The following is a 22,807-nucleotide window of genomic DNA, read 5'->3' on the forward strand; positions in this document are numbered from 1 at the left end:
CTGCCCCCCCCCCCCCCCCACAGGCCGTGCAGGCCGAAGATCGCGGCATGAGGCAACGAGGAGAAGGAAAGCGCGCCAAAAACAAAGGTAAGCACTGGGTGAGCTAGCCACCCCCTCCGGAGTCCCGGGACAGTAGGATGGCAGGCCGAGGCTGGATGCAATCGTACCCTGCCTGTTACCAACAGGACTGTCGGGTACTCAAACCACTTGTGCTGCGACTTTTTTTTTTTTTTTTTTAAATCAAACAGCACTTCACCAATAAAACACAGCCCCCTTCAGAAGCCTCGGACTTCTGGAATAATTCGACCTGGGGGGGGGGGGGTGTGACCGGCCCACCGGTAAACTCTCCCCCTGGTCCCTAGGGAGTATCTCCGGGCAAGTGGCCTTAGGGCATTGCCCTGCCAAGCCTGCCTTACAAACCCGCTCGAAGGAAAAAACCCCGAATAGAAAAGAACAGGATAGAAGAGGCCCGAAGAACAGAAAATAGACCTCTTATTTTTTTTTTTAAACTAACAGAATAAACCAGTTGATCTAGTCAGTGCTAGGACAAAAGGCAGAAAGAACCTGTACACCACAGAATAAATTTGCAAAGACCAGAACCGCAGGTTATGCTTCTCAATCTGCTGGAGTCAGAGAAAATACTGAGGGATCGCAGGTGGTACACCAGTATATCTAGGATGTGCTTTTCAGCTTTTCTCTCTGACTCCATCTGCTGGAGGGGAGGCATAACCCAGCAGTCTGGACTGATCCTGGTACGTACAGGGAATATGCAATAGGAGAGATCTCACTGCACACAATAGCTCTCATATGCCTATAGTAGACCCTGAGGGCTCTCACTCTGCAACAGAAAACATAGTAACAGTAATGATGTCAGAAAAAGACCAGATGGTCATCCAGGCTGCCCAGCAAATTTCTCAGGATAGTAACTGCTGCTACGGGCAGGTTAGCCAGAAGTCTGTCACTGTGCACAGGAAGTAATGGAAGGGATTTCTCACTGCACACAGTAACTACCCAAGTTTATAAGCTTACTTAAAATAAATAAATAAAACCTATTGAGAAATCTTAGGCCCCCACAGCTACTGCCAGAGGAGGTTTAGGTGACTGGGCAATTGCTGCCCCCTCTAACTAACATGTTTGAAAGTGAAAAATACATTACACAGGACTGAATGAAAGAAACACACTTCAAAGCTTTATTAGACTGGAGAAATACAGCTTTTGCTTCCAAGCAGTTCCCTCCACAGTTCAGTAATCAACATGCACTGTTACGGTTTACAGGGTATGTACTGCAATGAACCTTCCTTACATTAGTACGTTGCTTCATATTAATAGCATTAAAAAAAATAGAGTTTTTTTCTTGCATAAAATTATTCAGGGAGCCCATTTAAAAATGTTTTCTATGTACAGAAAGAAAATTTGCCATATATACATTATTGCAGGACAGCATGGCTCAGTGTACAGTGCGATGGCATTCTGCAGTCCTGCGACTGCAATAAACAAGGGCCCCCATTAGCTTTGTGGCTGAAAGCTCTCAGGCTCCTGAAGTCAAGCCAATGCCTTCTGCATCTGCACTTAGAAAAGCAAAGCTAGGCCTCCGAATGCACGCCCATGGAAAGGAACAGTCTTTGGCAGTGGAGGAGGAGTTGTGGGCGCTCTCTGCATTATTTGCTGCTACACACACACACACACAGCATCACAGGCAGCCAGAACTCCATAAGCTACATGCACCCTGCAGGGGCTTCAGCAGCCACACCTCGGCTCTCACTTCCACAAGGCACAGCACAAGAGAATCCTTTGGGGGCAGAGCCAATACCTCTTTTTCAGCTTCCAGCACTACAAAGGGGGCCCTTTCCTCAGGCTTCTCCCCAAACGGCGGTGGTGATTTTCTTATAACAAACATGGAAGCCCTCTGCCCTTGAGAAGAGTAAAGCTGGAGAGCGCGCCCGGCTGCGTTCTATCAGTCAGCTTACTCTTAATTCATCATTCCAAACAGAATCACAGCTGAATGCACCCCCCCGTGTGCGTGTGTGTGTGTGAACCCTGCATGCAGCATGCTTCATTCCCAGCCAGCCGGTCAGCCACCTCTGTGCAACACACAATTTCTAGTCTGTCTGCAGCAAGCAATTACGTGAAGAGAAAAAAAACAAGTCAAGCACGGCTCACTCACAGCTCTTCGGCAGATGCACCGCGTTGCGCAGGGAGTTTGTATTCTCTTCTTTATCTGCTTAAACTCATATCCTCCGCGCGCGTCTATATTCCCGCCACGGACAATTAGCAGCTCAGGTAATGCCTGTGTGAGCGTAGAGGGTTTTACTTGTGTGCAAGCACAGGACAGAGGGCGGCAGAGGAAGACTGCGCACCAATTACCCACCAGCTCCGTGCAGCCCGCTGCCACTGTCTTATCAATTACCGTAATTAATAATGTAAACAAAACATAGAGAGCATGTGCTGCTTCTATTACACTATTGTGTTTAGTTTAACCTAATGGAGAACAGGTGGAAGCTGCAGTGTTTTTCCAGTAATGATCCATACAGCACAAGAAAACCCTGTCAGATTGGACAGGGGTTTGGGAAAATATTCTAAGCAACATCTAATGCCTTAAAGATGCAGACAATCATGGGTACAGGAAGGGTTAAAGTTAAGCCCTGTTACGCCTGCAGGATACCAAGTGCCACACTCAAAAGTAATGGACATAGGCCAGGACACACCTTCTCTCCAACCCTCCCCTACAGCCTGCAGGCGCTCTCCAATCTAATTTTAAATTCCTAATTTCAGGACAGGAAACCTCCGTTATCATCACTGCTGTGGTTTCTTTTTCTCCAATTGGCAGTGCTGCAGCTGTGGCACTTTCAGCCTCCTGAAGAACTGACACCCCCCAGTGGACAGTTATAACCTGCTCCACTCCAGGAGGGCACTGCAGTACCTGATCTATCAAGAAATGGGAAAACAAAAGACATACATGATAGCTCAGTGAAGACAGGCAGAGGAAAGGGAATGCATAGAGGCCGTGTGCTATGGCACACTGGATGGCAGGAAGCTGAGCCGAGCCTCTAGCAGAAGCCCGCGCCCAGCCTTCCGTCCCAGGGCTGCAGGACAGAGAGGATCTTTCAACGTCAGCCACGTGGCAAAAATACGGATGCCAAAGATACAAAAGTGGATGCACCTCTACCAGTAGACTGCTATTGTGCTTTGCGAAAGCTGCTCTAGGATCCATTCATGCACATGCAACCTACTCCTCCCTTAGGTAAAGGTTGAGAAGGCCTCTCGTGGCATTCTGAACTTTAAAACATGGCTCTCAAATTGCAAAGCAGAAACCTACAAAGCTTACCAAGTACAAAATGTAAAGAGCAGAGAAACAGGGTCAGGAAGGAGCCATCATACACCAAGAGTGGAGCTGTCCGTGCACAGAGCTGAGGAGCCCTGCACAGGAGGAGCGTAGCAGAGACAAACTGCAACTAGTAATTATCATCAGTGGAAGTGGGTAACTGCATACTGCTGCCCTCTCTAGCGGACAGCTACAACGGTGAAAGGCATTCTACGATAGCCAAATGCTAGGAGGAGATACTGCTTCCCTATACCTGAAAGGCCAGCCTCACACATGACGACAAAGGGACTACACTGCATGGAGTCAGCAGGAACTCAAAGAATCAGACCTACTTAGGGGGAAAGATGCAGCAAGCAGTGGTAAAACAAACAAACAAACAAACAAAAAAAAAAAGACATTCATGGTGGCTGCTATCCACGGAATATAAGAAACCCCTTTTTGTGAGCTCGCCCTTTGAATGGTTACAGACCACTAATATCTTCTTGATCCCAGAAACTTTGGTACATTTGGTTCTCGTTACTGGCCCCAAGATTTGAGGAAAAGCAAAATAAATATCCAAGGCTGTCCAGATAATGGAACTGTGGTCACAGAGACAGCCTCAGCCTTTAAACCTCATTCAGTGCAAAGTGCTCCCCCCAGAAAATGAACTTTGGTCATTGATCTTCAACTCTGCCCAGAACAGGAAGTGGCAATAGGGACAGTGAAAGAAGAGTCCAAGCAGTGGCCTGCGCTCCTCGGGAAGCCTCTTCCCCTCTCTTTGCGGGTTTGCTATGAAACGTACACCACGTGTATCAAGGCCTAGGCCTCTTGCTGTTCCCGACTAAGGTCACCCCACTTTACTTAGGCTCCCGGAGGTGGGCCCGGCTAAGCACTTCAAGCATGGCCTCCTGGATGAGAACAGAGTGAAGGGATTTTGTCGTGACCGCTTTTTGCTAGTTTTTTGTGCTGTTGTAACCACTGTGCTCCTTCTGGAAGGATGTGATTTCCATGGCACAGAAGCTGCTCCTTTAAGTCCAAGGCACCTTAGGCTTGCAGATTCTGTAGCTAAAGGAAGGATCTCGTGCGTGTGTGTCCCCCCCACACACACACTGGTGCTGTGCCACACGCTGTGTGTGTCACGGGGATTAAGAGCCAGGACCCTGGCTGGCAGAGGCGTGGCTTCACAACAAAGGTCTGCCGCCGAGGTGGATAAGACACGCAGTAAAAAAAAAGAGAGCAATTAAAAAACCCAAAATGGAACAAGTACCACCGGGGGAAGAGATGGCAGAAAGGGGAAGAAAAAGCTGTAGTATTTACAGAAAGGGTCTGTTCCTTGTGGTTGATACTGTGAAAGCAGCGCTGCCCGAATCTTCCTGCACTGCCCCCATGGTGGCTGCGTGAGTGCATGCACCCCCCCCCCCTCTCAGAAGTGAGGGGGGCAGAGAACCTCAGTCTTCTGTTGCTTCATATGTTGTCTGGAAAGCCTGGTCCAGGAGAGGGATGAAACGGTACCGGGAATACTTCAGCTGCAGGAGGTCACCCACTTCATCTGTCGCCTTCAGAGCCTGCAAGAAGGGGGGAGGAAGGTCAGCAAGAGCAACCAGAGACCATCAATATCAGCTATTTTATATCAGATTTCACCGAACCGAAGAAAGAAAACACACATTTCCTCATTTTAGACGCAGCTGGCTGCCTTTTATTATTATAATGTAGCCCCGTAGCCTTGACGCTGCTTTCTGACCTTCTCCCTGTAAACGGGGGGGGGGGACACATTTTCAAAACAACGCACATAAAACTGGTGTGTGTGTGTGTAAATAGCCCGGAGAGCTTGTACAAAACTATTTCACAGGTACGTTTAGAGGGAAGGAACCATTTATGCATGCAAGTCTCCAGAGCAGGCGTAAACACATGCGTGCACGTTGCCACTGTTTTCCCACACCCCTGGGAATTTTCAAGGTGGACTCAGTCTGCATGCACTTTCAGTCCTGTGCGGGCTGCTGGTGCCTGTATGGATCCCTGATATCCTCCCCGACTGCGACACAGCAGAATACTGCAGAGCCAACTGGGGCTGGAGGCAAGAGTCTGCTGTCCAGAGCTTTTTCTAGTGGTTGGCCCAGCACTACGCTGTCACTGTGTGAGTTGTATTTTGCACTCCTCCTCAGGTGGGTTAAGCGATATTTCAGCAGCTCTGTGAAGCTGCCACTAAGCTGGGAATGCAGGCTACAGCTCTCACCTGGACGTGTAGGACACTAACTCAAAAGTCATCATTTAGGCCCACGAGATGGGGCTTTTAACGGGAACCTTCCAGTGATCATTTGCCTCGGATACTACAAAAACCAAAGCACTGAACTGTGTCCTTAGGAAACTTCTAGAGTAATTAGTGACAACTCCAAACCAGACCAGCCACTACATAAGCAACTACCGGCAGGGAAAGACCATAGGGCTTTTCTGGTCTGCTAAATGCCGTGACTACATCCTCTGCCAACAAATTCTACATAGTTGAGTTTAAAAGGGTTTGGACAAGTTCCTGAAAGAAAAGTTCATAAACATTTATTAGCTAGGTATCTTTGTGGAAAATAACCACTTATCCCTGGGCGTGAGCAGCAAAAAAATGATCTTTGGGATCTGTCGGCTACTTCATGATGACCCAGACTGGCCTCTGTTGGAGACAGGATGCTGGACTGTATGAACCCTTAGCCTGACCCAGCCTGGTATTTATGTTTTTAATTATTGCATTCTTGTAACATTCATAAATGCTTCAATTCATGTGTCCCACCAATAACGTCTTGACCTTTAGTACCCAAGGCAACACGATTCTTTGTAGAATATATACAGATACAAAAACATTTTATAAACTAAAAGGTTTTATTTTGATAATTGTGAATAACTGTATTAGTGACCCTAACCAAAATTAAAATAATCTGTTTACTTATGATCTCTAATAGACCTACTAAGATCATGGATTAGGATAAATTAATAGTCATCAATTGGAGAGAGTACTGCCTTTGTACCAGACATGGGAAGGATAGAGGAAAATTGTTTCTTACCTGCTAATTTTTGTTCCTGAAGTACCACCGATCAGTCCAGACAAGTGGGTTTTGCCTCCCTACCAGCAGATGGAGGCAGAGAATAAATCTTTGAGGCACTGCTACATAACAGAGTGCCACCTGCAGTCCCTCACTATTGACTTGTACCCAAGCCAAGATGTCTACCATAACAAACCCCAATAAACTTTGGGCAAACAGAGTTAAGTTGGAGCCCCCCCTGCAAACTAGGCCCCCTTGATTTAACAGAAAAACTATAGCAAACAATGTACACTGCTTAATAATCTGAGTATATCATATGCCAGCTCCATCAGCTCAGCCATTTCTAGAAACAAGGAAATCTTTCAACAGATGGGGATGGGCCTCTGGACTCATCTGTGGTACTTCAGGAACAAATTTTAGCAGGTAAGAACCATTTTCCTTTCCTGTTCATACCCTGGCTCAGTCCAGACGAGTGAGATGTACTCAAGCCCCTTTATTCTGGGTGGAAACCCGAAAGACCAACATGCAAAACACTTTCCCCAAATGTTGCCTCCTCTGGAGCTTGCGCATCCAAGCGGTAAAAGTGTGAAGAGAAGACCACATCCCTGTATGACAGATCTCCTGCAGAGAGACAGCTGACACTTCACTTATGAGGTTGCCTGAGCCCTGGTGGAATGTGCTCTTAACCCTTCCGGAACCAACCGGCCCTTACAGATGTAAGCCGACGCTTTCATCTCTTAACTAACAAGCAATAGTGCCCTTGGAAGCCTTATTTCCCTTTTTTGCTCCACTGAACAGGACAAACAGACGATCCGATCTCCGAAAAGCATTGGTCACCTTGAGATATCTCAAAAGAATTAGATGCACATCCAAAAAGTGAAGCTCCCTAGCCATTGGAGCATCGGCAGTCAAGTTTGGAAAGGCCGGAAGCTCGACAACCTGATTGAGGTGAAAGGAGAATACCACCTTCAGCAAGAAAGGAACTGTATTTAAGGAAACTCCATCCCCCAAAAAGTGGAGGAAGGGATCCCTGCACAACACATTCTCCAAGCGGAGCAGATGACCACCAGGAAAACAGTCTTCAGAGTTAAGTCCTTCAATGATGCCTTCCGCATTGGTTCGAAGGGAGGACCACACAGCACGCGAAGAACCAAATTCAGATTCCAATCTGGACAGATCTTCCGAACCAGAGAACGCAGATGTTTTGCTCCTTTGAGAAAACAAATCACATCTGGATGCAATGCTAATGGCCCACCCTGCATCCTGCCACGAAGGTTACCCACCTTCATGGCCAGGACCTGAGGAATGTCCACCTTTAAAGGCTGCACTCTGTTCTGCAAACACCAAGATTCGAAGACTCTCCTTACTTAGACATAAGCCATCGAAGTGGAAGGTTGTGTTACCTGCAGCAAAGTTGCAATCACCGTCTCTGAATAGTCCTTCAAATGAAGCTGCCACCTCTCAAAAGCCAAGCCGCTAGACAGAAGTGATCTTCCTAGTCTTAAAATAAGGACCCTGCCACAGCAACCCCGAGAAGTGAGACAAGCGAACGGGACCATCTACCGCCAGATGCAGAAAGTCTGCAAACCATGGCCAACGTGGCCACTCGGGTGCTAGCAGAATCACCCTGCCCAGATGTAGTTCGATGCGCCACAGCACCTGCCCTACAAGAGGCCACGGAGAAACACGTACAGCAACAGGCACGCTGGCCACAGTTCAATGAGAATGTCTATGCCCTCTGATCAGACCTCCCTTCTACAACTGAAAAACCAATTCACTTTGATATTTGCTGGAGTCACCATGAGGTCCACCACTGGCTTGCCCCACCTTGTCTGCAACAAGGCGAAGGCCTCCGCCGACAACTCCCACTCCCCTGGATCCAAATGCTGCCTGCTGAGGAAGTCCGCCTGCACATTGTCCACTCCGGACACATAAGGAGCAGCTATCTGCCGCAGATGTTTCTCTGCCCATGCAAACAATTCTTGCACCTCCAGTACCACCAGATGATTCTTCGTGCCACCCTGGCGATTGATGTACACCACTGTCGTCGCACTGTCAGAAAACACTCGCACCGACTTGTCCCAGATGAGTGGAAGAAACACTAACAAAGCCTTACGCAACATCCTGGTTACCAGCCGATTGATAGACCAAGTTGCCCCTTCTGGCGACCGCTGACCTTGGGCTGATTTCCCCTGGCAGATTAGACAGCTGGGCCTTAGATCACATATCTGCCGACCAATTTCATAGCCACAGGAGTCTCCTCACAGCCACTGCCAAGCCTATGCTTCTGGCAGAAGTCCGAATCATGTCGTAGAGAGCATCCGCCACATAGGCTGCTCCCGCTTCCAAGTGGGCCGCCTGTGCCACTTCCACAGTTGATGCCAACCTCTTATCATGCTCCTTCTGAACCCAGTACAAACAGGCTCTCTGCATCAGACTTCTGTACATCGCAGCATGCAGGCTCAGAGCCAAAACTTCAAACACCCTTTTAAGGAGGATTTCCAGTTTTCGATCCTGAATATCCTTCAACGCCGCTGCACCTGCCACCAGAATGGTAGACTTCTTGGTAACCGTGGAGACCACCGCATCCACCTTGGAAACCTTCTACGACTCTAGGGTCTGTTCTGGCAAGGGATATAATTTGGCCATAGCTCTGGCTACTTTCAAGCCCTCTTTGGGAAATTCCCACTCCCGATCCACCAACATCTTCACCATCTTAACAGGAAAGCTTAGGGGGCCCCTGCAACCCCTCCAGGACTGGGTTCACTCCTTCATTGTCAGACTCCTCCTGAGTGACCTTAATCCCCAGTTCTTCCAGAACCTGGGAGAACAACAGGCCCAACTCCTCCCTGCAGAACAAACGGACCACCCGAGGATCGTCCCCGTCTACAGCCTGAATCTCATCCAGATCCTGCAGAGGATCCCCTATAGGAGTGCTAGCATCCTGACTCAGATTCAGTGATGGACTTAACCTATCATTAAAATCATCCATTGTACCTGAAGACTGGAGGGTGGCCAATGTAACCCCAATATTTAAAAAGGGTTCCAGGGGTGATCTGGGTAACTATAGACCAGTGAGCCTGACTTCAGTGCCAGGAAAAATAGTGGAAACTATTCTAAAGATCAAAATTGTAGAGCATATAGAAAGACATGCGGCGACCAGAATTGTACACAGTATTCAAGGTGCGGTCTCACCATGGAGCGATACAGAGGCATTATGACATTTTCCGTTTTATTCACCATTCCCTTTCTAATAATTCCCAACATTCAGTTTGCTTTTTTGACTGCCACAGCACACTGAACCAATTTCAATGTGTTATCCACTATGACGCCTAGATCTCTTTCTTGGGTTGTAGCACCTAATGTGGAACCCAATATTGTGTAATTATAGCATGGGTTATTTTTCCCTATATGCATCACCTTGCACTTATCCACATTAAATTTCATCTGCCATTTGGATGCCCAATTTTCCAGTCTCACAAGGTCTTCCTGCAATTTATCACAATCTGCTTGTGATTTAACTACTCTGAACAATTTTGTGTCATCTGCAAATTTGATTATCTCACTCGTCTTATTTCTTTCCAGATCATTTATAAATATATTGAAAAGTAAGGGTCCCAATACAGATCCCTGAGGCACTCCACTGTCCACTCTCTTCCACTGAGAAAACTGTCCATTTAATCCTACTCTCTGTTTCCTGTCTTTTAGCCAGTTTGCAATCCATGAAAGGACATCACCACCTATCCCATGACTTTTTACTTTTCCGAGAAGCCTCTCATGAGGAACTTTGTCAAACGCCTTCTGAAAATCCAAATATACTACATCTACCGGTTCACCTTTATCTACGTGTTTATTAACTCCTTCAAAAAAGTGAAGCAGGTTTGTGAGGTAAGACTTGCCCTGGGTAAAGCCATGCTGACTTTGTTCCATTAAACCATGTCTATCTATATGTTCTGTGATTTTGATGTTTAGAACACTTTCCACTATTTTTCCTGGCACTGAAGTCAGGCTAACCAGTCTGTAGTTTCCCGGATGAGCCCTTTTTAAATATTGGGGTTACATTTGCTATCCTCCAGTCTTCAGGTTGTACTGCCATTATTATGGAGCAAAGAGTTTCCAAGTGGAAGTGTAGAACCCTCAGATGACGGTTGACGTTCTTGAGATCCAAGATGGGCCAGAAAGATTCTTCCTTCTTGGGAACGATAAAATAGATGGAATAGCGTCCCGTATTTTGTTGGAGCGTAGGAACTGGAGTTATTGCCTTTAGACTGAGTAGTCTTGTTAGAGTGGTTTCTACTGCCAGTCTCTTGGAATGGGAGTGGCAGGGTGACAACAAATTTGTCTCGAGGGATACTGCGGAACTCCAGAGTAACCTTCTCAAATGATGTTTAGAGCCCATTTGTCCGACGTTATCTCGACCCATCTTTGATAGAAGAGGGCAAGTTGATCCCCTATAATCCTCTTCCTGTGGATGGGTCAGCCCATTCTCATTGTGGTGCACGGCTGGAGCCTGCCCCCGGGCCTGCTCCCCTCTTGGTCTGTCTGTTCCGAAAGGGCTGGGGCCTTCTGGAGGGACGAGGTGCCTGGAACTAAGAGTTCCTTTACAGTCTAAAGCGCTGCGATCCTCTGCCCTTGGGGTTCTTCTGGGGGAGGGACGCTGAGATCTTTCACGCCTATCTTCCAGTAGCCAAGCCACTGGGGATTCACCCCATTTGCTAGCTAACTTCTCCAATTCACTCCTGAACAAGAGGAATCCTTTAAAAGACATTCTTGTGAGATTCGCTTTAGATGTCGTGTCCGCAGACCAATTCCGTAGCCATAGTTGTCTTTTGGCTGCCACAACCAAGGCAATGCATCTGGCTGAGGTGTGCACCGGGCAGCTACTGTCACTAGTTCCGGAACCATCTCCTCACAGTAAGGGGCCAGGGCTTTGGTTCCCCGTGGGCTTCTTCGCAATGTTGACACAGGCAGGACTCCAATTCAGGCTGCGTGGCTCTTATGTGGCAGGCTGTGCAAAGAGAGTGCCTACTGGCCTTCTTGGGTGCCGGTGCTATTGTCTATATGTGTTTGCGCACGTGCAGTTGTAAACGCAGCTGTGCGTGTAGATATGTGCCCGAGCGTGCTCAGTTGTGCGTGCCGCTATGCACGCGTCTGTATTGGACGCTCGCAAGTTAGGCACATCGGCCGTCCGGCCTGCCCTGCACGTACCGCCGGTCAAGAAGGGAAGATGGCGCCAACGATCCCCACGCGTAAGATGGCGCTCCCTGAGGGTCTCCACGTGTGTGGACCCTTGCACTGGATTGGGGCCTAGCCGAACCAAGGCTGCTCAACCCGATCGGTGCTTCCTTCTAACCTCACCGGGGATGGATTCGGAATGGCAATCCGCGCTCTGGAGACCTGAATTTAAAGATTTTTTCTTATCTGGTCTTGGTGCTTACCGATTGTGTGTCGGACGGTCTCCAGCTGTGGGGGGGGGGGAGAGGGAATTACCTTCACCGCCCTGCTCGTTTCTGCACCCGCTGCCTTTCAGCCACACTGGGGGGCTAAGACCACACACAGGGAACCAGCTACCAGACCAAGGCACACCTCTAAGGGATATCAGAGATCAACCTCAGGAATTCTTGACTGGGGAGGGACCCTTAGGTATCACCACAGGAGAGCGGGGCTCGATCTTCCTTAAGGTAAATTTTGTTTCTTCTTTGTTGTAATTCTTAACACTATTCTAGTGTGTGGGATAGTGTCTGCATCTGCTAGGAGACAAAGATACTGAAGAGCTGAGGCTACTGCAGGGGGTATATCTAGAGTGATGTCAGCATTGAAATCTGACTCCGTCTCCCATCTGCTAGCAGAAGAGCACAATACCCATTGTCGTGAGTCCAGCTGGCCACACGCAGGAAATGGATCGAGGAAGAGCGCTCGATGTCATCTACTTGGATTTCAGCAAAGCTTTTGATACGGTCCAGCACAGGAGGCTTGTGAATGAAAAGCTTAGGAATGAGTGCCGAGGTGGTGGCCTGGATTGCAAACTGGTTGACGGACAGAAGACAGAGCGGTGTTAAGCGGCGTGCCGCAAGGATTGGTGTTGGGACCGGTTCTGTTCAATATCTTTGTGAAGCAGAGAGCAAGCTGTATATGCATTCAAAGTGAAGTATTAGACTTAATTAGTTTAGGGTAGTAACCGCCGCAATAAGCAAGCTACCCCCATGCTTATTTGTTTACCGAGACTGTGAGGTTCAGCCTGGGAAAAAATAACATACGATCAATTGGTTTTAGAGATAGTATGACACGGCTACCAACTCCAATTTACCACAAAACCCATGCTACCTCATCTTTCCACGCAAAAGATTCAAAGCTTTCATCCACAACTGGGGAGGAAATTGCTTTGCTTCGCAAACAAAAAGCAATTCGACAAATTTCCCTGGATACCCAATCAGTAGGATTTTATTCCCCATACTTCCTCATACCCAAAAAGTCATGTAGCCTTCATCCCATCCTAGACCTAAGGGAATTGAACAAATTCCTCACCAAAGAGAAATTCAAAATGGTATCGTTGAAATCAATCCTTCCTCTGATTCAACCCAACAACTGGATGTGCGCCATCAATCTAAAGGATGCTTACACGCATATTCCGATCCATCCCTCCTCTTGGCGTTACCTATGCTTCTGCTACAAGCATCACTTACCAGTACAAAGTTCTCCCCTTTGGACTATCGGCTGCACCCAGGGTTTTCACCAAATTTATGGTGGTGGCTCATCTCAGACAACAGGGTATAACCATCTTTCTATATCTGGACGATTGGCTCATAATCGCCTCAGCTCCAAACATCTTACTCTATCACCTCCGTAAGGTGATACAATGCTTACAGGAATTAGACTTAGTGATCAATTTTCAGAATCACACCTACAACCGACACAAAAGTTACAATTCATAGGAGCATGCCTGGACAGCACTTGCAACCGGGCATACCTACCAATCGACAGAATATCACAATTCCGTCACCACCTACATACATTGAAACATACTCACAGACCTTTGGCGAGACAAGTTTTAGTAGTCCTAGGCCACATGGCGGCGAGGTGGGTTTATAGATGGAGAGGTGGAATAAGATATTCTGGAGGATTCACGTCGTCGTTTTAACCCACGTTGTTTTGGATGAGATGGGTGTTTTTGAGTGTTCTTGCGACTTGTGCGCCGATGTTGTCGGCGCTGTGTGCGCAGATTTTGACTTGTGCGCATATGTTTTCAGTTCCGTGCGTACAAGTGTAATCAGCGCAGACGTCTCCGGAGCCGTGTGCGCAAGTGTCCTTGGCTCCGTGTGCGCATAAGTTTTGTGCGCCAATACTGTCTTAGGCGCCGAAGTCGTATGCGCAGACAGTGTCTTAGGCGAGGAAGTCATCTTAGGTGCAGAAGTTTTGGGCACCAAGATTTTTGGCGCCACTGGCTCTATCGGTTCTGTCGAATCCGATGGCCTATGTCGGCATGCCAAGTCCTTACCTCCAAGCCTGGAGGATTGAGGATCCCACGACGATGCCCGTCTTTGTGGTGGAGCCATTGCGATCGCGGGGCCAGATGACTAATGAGCCTCCGATGAAGCAAAAAGTTCTCGAAGCCTGTAGGCCCATTGTTTCAGGGCTCTCGGGGACATTCTTGAACAAAATTCACAATCTTGACGATTGTGATCTGGCCCCAGGCAATGGTAACATCGACCATGGCCATCCGTGACCGACATTGCTTTGCCGCAAGCACAGGGTCTAAACCCCGATTTCGTAGACATTGTTGGAAAAAACAACAACGCTGAGGAGAAGCACAGCTCTGTATGCGATCCCGCGCGCGGAAAGAACAGACTGAGGAGTATTATAGGGAAATGCAGTTTAAATTTTTATGTCGTGCATATATCTCTCCACAGAGGGCTAATCAGATATCCACAGACACCTCTGCCGCCTGTACTCGATGCCCTGAGACCACAAGTACATTATCTCATATTTTTTGGGCATGTCCCTCAGTACATCGTTTTTGGCAAAAGGTGGCAGATTTTTTGGTAGACATGTTGGATGTGGCATTTCCGATGTCCCCACTATGGTTATTATTTAATTGCATTTCCCCACTTCGGATCCGAGATCCTGGCTCTCGTCTTTTGCTGCAGAAAGCTAGTTTAGTGGGGAAAAAGATAATTCTCTCAGTGTGGCGTTCGACGGATGCCCCATCTTTTTGTGCCTGGAGGAACCAGTTTCATGCGCTGATGGAGAATCTGGGGTCACAGAACTCCCCACGTAGGAGACGCCTATTTCTTTCCATTTGGAACCCATATTTGCAACAGCTTCCTCCTCGAGCACGAAGTCTGGTGCTGAATGGCTGATTGTTTATTTATCTGGACCTTTGGGAGCCCTCTTCGGGCCTTACTGGGACTTGGACTCTTATGATTATACAGTCTGAGACGACTGGGGCAGCTCCACTGAGGGAGGGGGGAAGGGTGGGTGATTGGGACCTGTTGATAGGCCGGAATATCCGGCCCAGTTTGGGTTTTGTCCCTTTTTTTGAAGGTCAGAACCTTACCTGCACACTCTTGTATGCATAATATTTTGTTGTAAGGATAAAACCAATAAAAATTGTTTGAACTAAGAACAGACTGAGGAGATTCCGTTACTTTCCTGCATGGGAACATACGCGCAGCCACAGAAAGCAAACGTCTAATCTCTGCTTTGACAAGCTCCGCCTCCCGGACTGATTGACAGATCCCATGACAGCATGGCTAATTCAGCCCTGCTATCGACGGGAAAATAACCCTTCCCTATTTACCCGTTCCATCCCACTCATGATTTCATAAATCTCAATCATGTCCTCTCTCTTTTCCAAGCTAAAGAGGCCCGATCTGTTCAGCCTCTCCCCTTTAACATTTTTGTTGCCCTTCTCTGCACTTTCTATGTCCGGTTGTGTCTTTGAGATGGTTCAACCAGAACTGCACACAATGGTCAAGGTGCGGTAGAACCACAGATAGTTTCAGTTTTGTTCTCTATTTTTTCCAAATAATTCCTAACATTGTTTGCCTTTTTGATCACTGCTGCACACTGAGCTGAAGATTTCAAGGAAATGTCTACAAGAACTCACAGGTCCTTTTCCTGGGTGGTGACTCCTGACATGGAACCCAGCATCTTGCACCTGTAATTGGGATTACTTTTCCCTTGTCCCTATTAAATTGCATCAGTCTTCTAGTCTCATAATATCCATCTGCAGTTCACACCTTGCTGCTGTTTTAATGACTCAAACCATTTTTGTGTCATCTGCAAGTCTGGTCACTCACTTGTTCCTTTCTCCAGATCCTAGATAAATATGCTGAATGGCACAGGTCCCAATACAGACCCCTAGAGCAATCGACCTATAACTTTTTTCCATTGGCAAACTGACTATTTAGCCCTACCCTTTGTTTCCTGTCTTTTATCCAGTTACCAATCCAAATACCATAGGACACTAAATCCAATATCATGACCTCCTGAGGAGTCTCATGAGGGACTTTGTCAAATGTCTTCTGAAAATCCAAAATACACTATGTCAACTGGCTCACCTTTATTTACACCCTCAAAAAATCTAGTAAACCTGCAAGACAGGTCTTTCCTTTACAAAAACCATGTTGACGCTCCCCATTAAACCATGTTTTTATGTGGTGAGTAATTTGGTTTTTATGAATAGTTTCAGTCATTTTGCCTGGCACAGACGTCAGGCTCACTGGTCAATATTTAAACAATTTGTAGCCCACAAATCTCAGCAGGTAACAGGATACATAGCTAATTAAAATCAATACAGACAGCTCTTTTTAAAGACTGGCATCACATTGGCCATCCTCCAGTCTTCTGGAACTGTGGCTATTTTAAATGACAGGTTGCAAATCACCAGAAACAGGTCTGCATAAGAACATAAGAAAATGCCATACTGGGTCAGACCAAGGGTCCATCAAGCCCAGCATCCTTTTTCCAACAGTGGCCAATCCAGGCTATAAGAACCTGGCAATTACCCAAAAACTAAGTCTATTCCATGTAACCATTGCTAATGGCAGTGGCTATTCTTTAAGTGAACTTAATAGCAGGTAATGGACTTCTCCTCCAAGAACTTATCCAATCCTTTTTTAAACACAGCTATACTAACTGCACTAACCACATCCTCTGGCAACAAATTCCAGAGTTTAATTGTGCGTTGAGTAAAAAAGAACTTTCTCCGATTAGTTTTAAATGTGCCCCATGCTAACTTCATGGAGTGTCCCCCTAGTCTTTCTACTATCCGAAAGAGTAAATAACCGATTCACATCTACCCGTTCTAGACCTCTCATGATTTTAAACACCTCTATCATATCCCCCCCTCAGTCGTCTCTTCTCCAAGCTGAACAGTCCTAACCTCTTTAGTCTTTCCTCATAGGGGAGTTGTTCCATTCCCCTTATCATTTTGGTAGCCCTTCTCTGTACCTTCTCCATCGCAATTATATCTTTTTTGAGATGCGGCGACCAGAATTGTACACAGTATTCAAGGTGCGGTCTCACCATGGAGCGATACAGAGGCATTATGACATTTTCCGTTTTATTCACCATTCCCTTTCTAATAATTCCCAACATTCTGTTTGCTTTTTTGACTGCCGCAGCACACTGTACCGACGATTTCAATGTGTTGTCCACTATGACACCTAGATCTCTTTCTTGGGTTGTAGCACCTAATGTGGAACCCAACATTGTGTAATTATAGCATGGGTTATTTTTCCCTATATGCATCACCTTGCACTTATCCACATTAAATTTCATCTGCCATTTGGATGCCCAATTTTCCAGTCTCACAAGGTCTTCCTGCAATTTATCACAATCTGCTTGTGATTTAACTACTCTGAACAATTTTGTGTCATCTGCAAATTTGATTATCTCACTCGTATTTCTTTCCAGATCATTTATAAATATATTGAAAAGTAAGGGTCCCAATACAGATCCCTGAGGCACTCCACTGTCCACTCCCTTCCACTGAGAAAATTGCCCATTTAATCCTACTTTCTGTTTCCTGTCTTTTAGCCAGTTTGCAATCCACGAAAGGACATCGCCACCTATCCCATGACTTTTTACTTTTCCTAGAAGCCTCTCATGAGGAACTTTGTCAAACGCCTTCTGAAAATCCAAGTATACTATATCTAACTGTTCACCTTTATCCACGTGTTTATTAACTCCTTCAAAAAAGTGAAGCCGATTTGTGAGGCAAGACTTGCCTTGGGTAAAGCCATGCTGACTTTGTTCCATTATTTCAGATTTGAACTCAAACATGGCGTGGAGGAGTAGTCTGGTGGTTAGAGCAGTGGCTACAAATCAGGAAGCCAGGGTTCAAATTCCACTGTCACTCCTTGTGACCTTGGGAAAGTCACTTTACCCTCCATTGCCTCAGGTACAAAATTAGACTGTAAGCCCTGTGGGGATAGGGAAATACCTACAGTACCTGAATGTAATCTGCTTTTAAGTCTAAAAAGTGGAATATAAATACAAATAAACTGTTGAAATACCATCTAGTCCCAGTGATTTGTTATTCTTTAGTCTGTCAAATTAAGTTCCTATGTTCTCCAGCTTCACAGTGATTCCACTTGACTGCTCTTACAGTATATATTTAATTCATTTATATACTGCTTTTCAGGCACTTCAAAGTGGATTACATTCAGGTACTGTAGGTATTATTACCCTGTCCCTCGAGGGCTCACAATCTAAGGGCCTGATTCACTAAGGCTAGGGGAAAATACCTTGATGAATCAGGGCCTAAGTCTGTACCAGAGGCAATGGGGGAGAAAGTGATTTGCCCAAGGTCCCAAGGATCACAGTCATCATCATTAAAAAATGTTTCTAGTGTGGGCATGACCCCGACATCCTCCTAGTAAAAATGGAGGCAGCAAACTATTCAGTATTTCTGCTGTTTCCTTAATGCTCTCTGACCTCCCCTAGTACCTTACAGCTCAGCTGACTCCCTCACAGGCTTTCTGCTTCAAATGTACTTGAAAACGTTTGTATTACTTGTTTTTACCTCTATGGCAGGCTTCCTTTCAAATTCTCTCTCAGCTGCTTAATTACTTTTTTTACATCTAACTTTCCAGTGCTGATGCTCTTCCCTACATTCTTCATTTGGGTCTGTTTCCTATTTTTTCAACGATGGCTTTAATTGACTATTAAACCACACTGGAAGTAGTCTGTTTTCCTTCGACCTTTTTTAATGAACCGAATACGTTTTGTCTGGCCCTCAAGAGGTAAAAGTATTTCTTTCTTTTGAAACATATTCCACAATTTTATACATCTAAAACGTGAAGGCCCTAGGGCCTGCTGGATTTCAACCAAGTAGTCAGAAAAAGGGAAGCGAGGAGCTGTGCGGATAACAGCACAGGAAGTTCCTCTAATCTTTTCCCAGAAAGGCTGATAATTTTGCTCTGCTCAGCACCACACACGGTCACAATATAACCCCTTTTCCAAGCATTATACTGACTCCCTATTTTTCAGAAGGCACAATTTTAAGTCCTGGTTTTGGTCTTTAAGGCTTTTAAAGGCCCCTCTTCTCTTTTGCATCATTATATACCCACTCTCTCATTGCCATCCTCTAATAAAAGGTTATTGCCCCTTCCATCAGCTTGGGATGTACATCTGACAGACTAGGCAGAGAATATTTTCTTATATTTGAAATGCCTTGCCGGACACCACTTGTGATCCACCATGGATGATGTTGCAAACTTCTGCAAACACTTGAAACGTTATCTATTTAAAAAGAGGACTTCAGTAGTACAGTGTCTGAAAATATGGGGTGGTAGGAAATTAAGTGCAGAGTTTGACAGTCATTCATTTATGTTTGTTTATTTTTTTTTGCTGATTATGTGTTTTCATGTTTGATCATTGCAAGTCAGGATTCATTTAGCACAGTATCACAGGAAATGGAAAATAATTTAAATTAAAGCAATTCCAAAATTAAGCTTTAAAAAACTGGTTTCAGCTGGAGACTGGACAATAACAATATGACAACAAAAAAAATATTTTACATATGTCCTTGTGCACTTACAACATTGTATACTATACACTGAATGCCATGCACACTGTTCAGTGTGCATATGTAAAATACATTTTTATTTGTTGTCATATTGTTATTGTCCAGTACATTATATGCCGCACATTTTTTTGTTGTGATTTTCTCTATACGTGTGTGCTGTTTACTCCGCCCTTTCTCTGGGTTCAGCTGGAGACTTACATGAAAGCGGTCTTGCAATTGGTTAGACCTGATGGGATGCAGTGACTAGTCCCGCCCCATAGCTTCCTGCTTTAGCATCTCAACATGAGTAAAAAGACGACTGTGCACATGTAAAACCAGCAGGTATGACCAAAGGTCTCCTACGCAGAAAGGCAGGAGAGGCCTGAAACTTACAATGTCGAGCATTTCCCTGGTGTGAGCAGCAGACACGCAGAACCTGGCTCTGGACTCGATGATGGGGGTGGCAGGGAAGCCCACCACCACCACGCCAATATTGCGCTTCAGCATCTCACGACCAAATGCTCTGCAAAAGGAACGAACGAAGTTTAGAAACTGTTTCACAACTGAAGTACACAGAGCCAAAGCCAGCAGAGGAATGGGTGGTCTGGAGAGGGGCCCAGAGAACCAGGGGACGTGAACTGCTTACCTGTTATTAGGATTCTCTAACAGCAGCAGCTTCCATGGATTCAAACAACCCACCGGGGGTCCCTCTTGCAGAGTTACACACATTGCTCTGACTTTAAGCTTTGTGAAAAAGGAACTGGCAGATCTGAACAGCTACTGGTAGTGTGGATGCCAAGGCACTTAGCAACCAGTTCAACAGAAAAAAATTACAAACTTATGTATGCAGCAGGGGGCAAACAGGCTGCTGAACACAGAGAAATGTAAACAATGCAAGAACTAAGGAGGGCATTAGCAGTAAACGTTAAGAGACTAAGATCATTCTCAGCATTATCTTTTGTCCCAATTGAATTGGGTCCCTACCGTATGACCTGATGAAGGAGAACTACCAGGTGCATCTAGACATGCCTCCTAGAGTTCACAGGGTGCAATACACTCTCTGGTACAATGCAAGCATTAAGAGGATCATTAGCAGTAATTTTGAGAGATTGAGATCATTCCCAGAGAAACTTTATTGCACTTAGGTATTCAGCCTGGCTGCTCAGAGAACTGGCTCCAACACGGGCTCCACCTGAAACTACTTGCAATCTATTCTAGTACTTCCAGGTATGGGAGGCCAGAAGGACCAACATACTACACCCACAGCTGACAGGCCTTCAAATACTGGGGCCTGTGCTCTTTCAAGTCAGACTGGGCCAGAGTTGTGTCTAGGGGCCTAATGAGAATCTCTCGATCACTGAACTTCTGATACAGCTTGGAGTCAAATGCCCACTTGGTGCACTGTGCTTGAGAAACATTTGATGGGGGATCAGGAACATCACCATTAAGCTTCATGGAAGGCTGTGGCCCTGGGGCGAGACTATTTGGTCAATGTGCTGTTGCAACCTCAGACCATCTAGCATCTGAGTTTTGTAGGATACTGATCAGAAATCTGTCACGTTTGCAGCAATCCGTACTGGTCCCAGAAATGTAATCCCTAACAGGCAGAACTGAATGGAGCAAAGAGAGTCTCTTGTGACTGCTTTAGTAATGTCATTGACATGAAGTGGGGAATCAGGCAGTGAGGAACACCAGCATATCCAATGGCACAGCTGCTGCAGGCTGAAACCAGGAAATTAGGAAAGGACTCACTGCATCGCTATGAGCAATACCCTCACTCAATCATAAGTATTCAAGACAGCTTGCTGCAAACAGACCCAATAGCGGCTTACGGTCTGTGACGACGACAAAAGACTAACATACACATCTACAGAATTTCTTAACACGAGCCACGCTGGTCGGTTAAGGCATAATTCCTTTCAGTCAATTCAAGGCTCTGAAATAGAAGGCAATAGGGTCCTCCCCCCTCCTGAGAGTCCAAAGAAATGACTGAGCACAGCCTCAATGCTGAATGGGGAAGTATGACAAGTGAGAACTAGCACTTTCTACTCATCGCAGAGCACTGTCGGATGACAAGTTGTTACACCATTGAAAACCTAGCTATATGCCAGGATGTTCACTTCCACTCTGCATGTGTGCCAAGAAATCAATGCAACAGTTCTACTATGGTGGCTCTGTGCAAGAGGATAGCATGGTAAAAGTGCCAGAAAGCCTGAAGCTCATGGGCCTCATGGATTACCCAAAGCTTTGCTAATGTCAGTGGCATCAAAGATATAGCCAAGACACCACCTCAGGAACACTCACAGGACTGCGAGACACAACCTCAGCAAATCAACTGCTACTGCACACCAAGTTCCTCAGATGAAGCAGCAGTCAAAGCATCATCAAAATAAGGGACGACCGCCAGGAATCTCCACGAGGTTGTCCATAAAGCTCTGCAAAAACTGCAGGAGCTACACAGACTCTGATTCTATGAATGGTGACAGTCTGAGCAGCAGCAGCAGCCAAGCTATGCCTCCTGAAGGTGAAGCCACTGTAAATGGTGCTCACAAGCAGCAATGTACCAAGAGCAGTCAGCCAGCACCAGCTGCACGGCAGAAGGGTGAACAGCTCTCTTCTTCCCTATCTCAATGTTTGGATAATTGCCAGGTTCTTGTGGCGTGGATTGGCCACTGTTGGAAACAGGATGCTGGGCTTGATGGACCCTTGGTCTGACCCAGCATGGCAATTTCTTATGTTCTTACCTGAGGGAAGGTAGGTGAAGGGGGCGAAAAAACACTGGGACACAGTGGCCCCAGTACAGACCAGATCCAATTGAGCTGGAAGTCCAAACCAGCAGGAGGAAACTGCCAGACCCCAAAAAATGAGAGAGAGGGTGTGCAAAGTGCTGTATAAGATCAGCTTGTTGCAGGGTCGGCTGCCCCTGGTCTTCGTGTTGTGTAATTGTGTTGAACACAAGTTTTGTTGTTGAAATTCTCCGATAAAGCTCCTAGCTACTAAAGCAATGTATGTATAAAGCAAGTTCATGTATGTATAAAGCAAGTTCAAGTCCAACTTGAATCTAGTTCTGAACGCAAATAAGACTGAACTCCTAATCATCTCCTCGGACCACTCGGCCGTAATCAATCCACCAGCAGGCAACACCCAGATCACGCAAGTAAGGGACCTTGGAGTAATCATTGATAACCGTCTGAATCTTAAGAAAGCCATCAATAACACTACCAAGGACTGCTTTTATAAATTACAAGTCATGAAAAGGCTCAAACCCCTCCTCCACTTCCAAGATTTCAGGACAGTGCTCCAAGTCACACTCTTTTCCAAAACAGATTACTGTAACTCTCTTCTCCTCGGGCTCCCTACTTCATCTATCAAACCACTACAGATGCTCCAAAATGCTGCGGCAAGAATCCTGACTAATACCAACAGAGGAACACACATCACTCCCATACTACAGAACCTGCACTGGCT

The 22,807-nt window shown here is 46.2% G+C and overlaps 1 protein-coding gene across 1 annotated transcript in view; it reads right to left on the reverse strand.

Annotated features, from left to right (window-relative positions):
• Positions 1 to 1,163: 1,163 nt before the first annotated feature.
• Positions 1,164 to 22,807, reverse strand: part of SPTLC2 (serine palmitoyltransferase long chain base subunit 2) — a 207,137-nt gene continuing 185,493 nt past the window's right edge. The window contains exons 11-12 of the mRNA XM_029597667.1: positions 19,733 to 19,862; positions 1,164 to 4,866 (exon numbers count right to left, since the gene is read on the reverse strand). Coding sequence (XP_029453527.1) covers positions 4,750 to 4,866; positions 19,733 to 19,862 — 247 coding nt within the window. The 3' untranslated portion in view covers positions 1,164 to 4,749. The remainder of the gene's footprint in view (positions 4,867 to 19,732; positions 19,863 to 22,807) is intronic.

This window comes from Rhinatrema bivittatum, chromosome 4 (genome assembly GCF_901001135.1).
Source record: "Rhinatrema bivittatum chromosome 4, aRhiBiv1.1, whole genome shotgun sequence".
In the NCBI taxonomy this organism is placed as follows: domain Eukaryota; kingdom Metazoa; phylum Chordata; class Amphibia; order Gymnophiona; family Rhinatrematidae; genus Rhinatrema; species Rhinatrema bivittatum.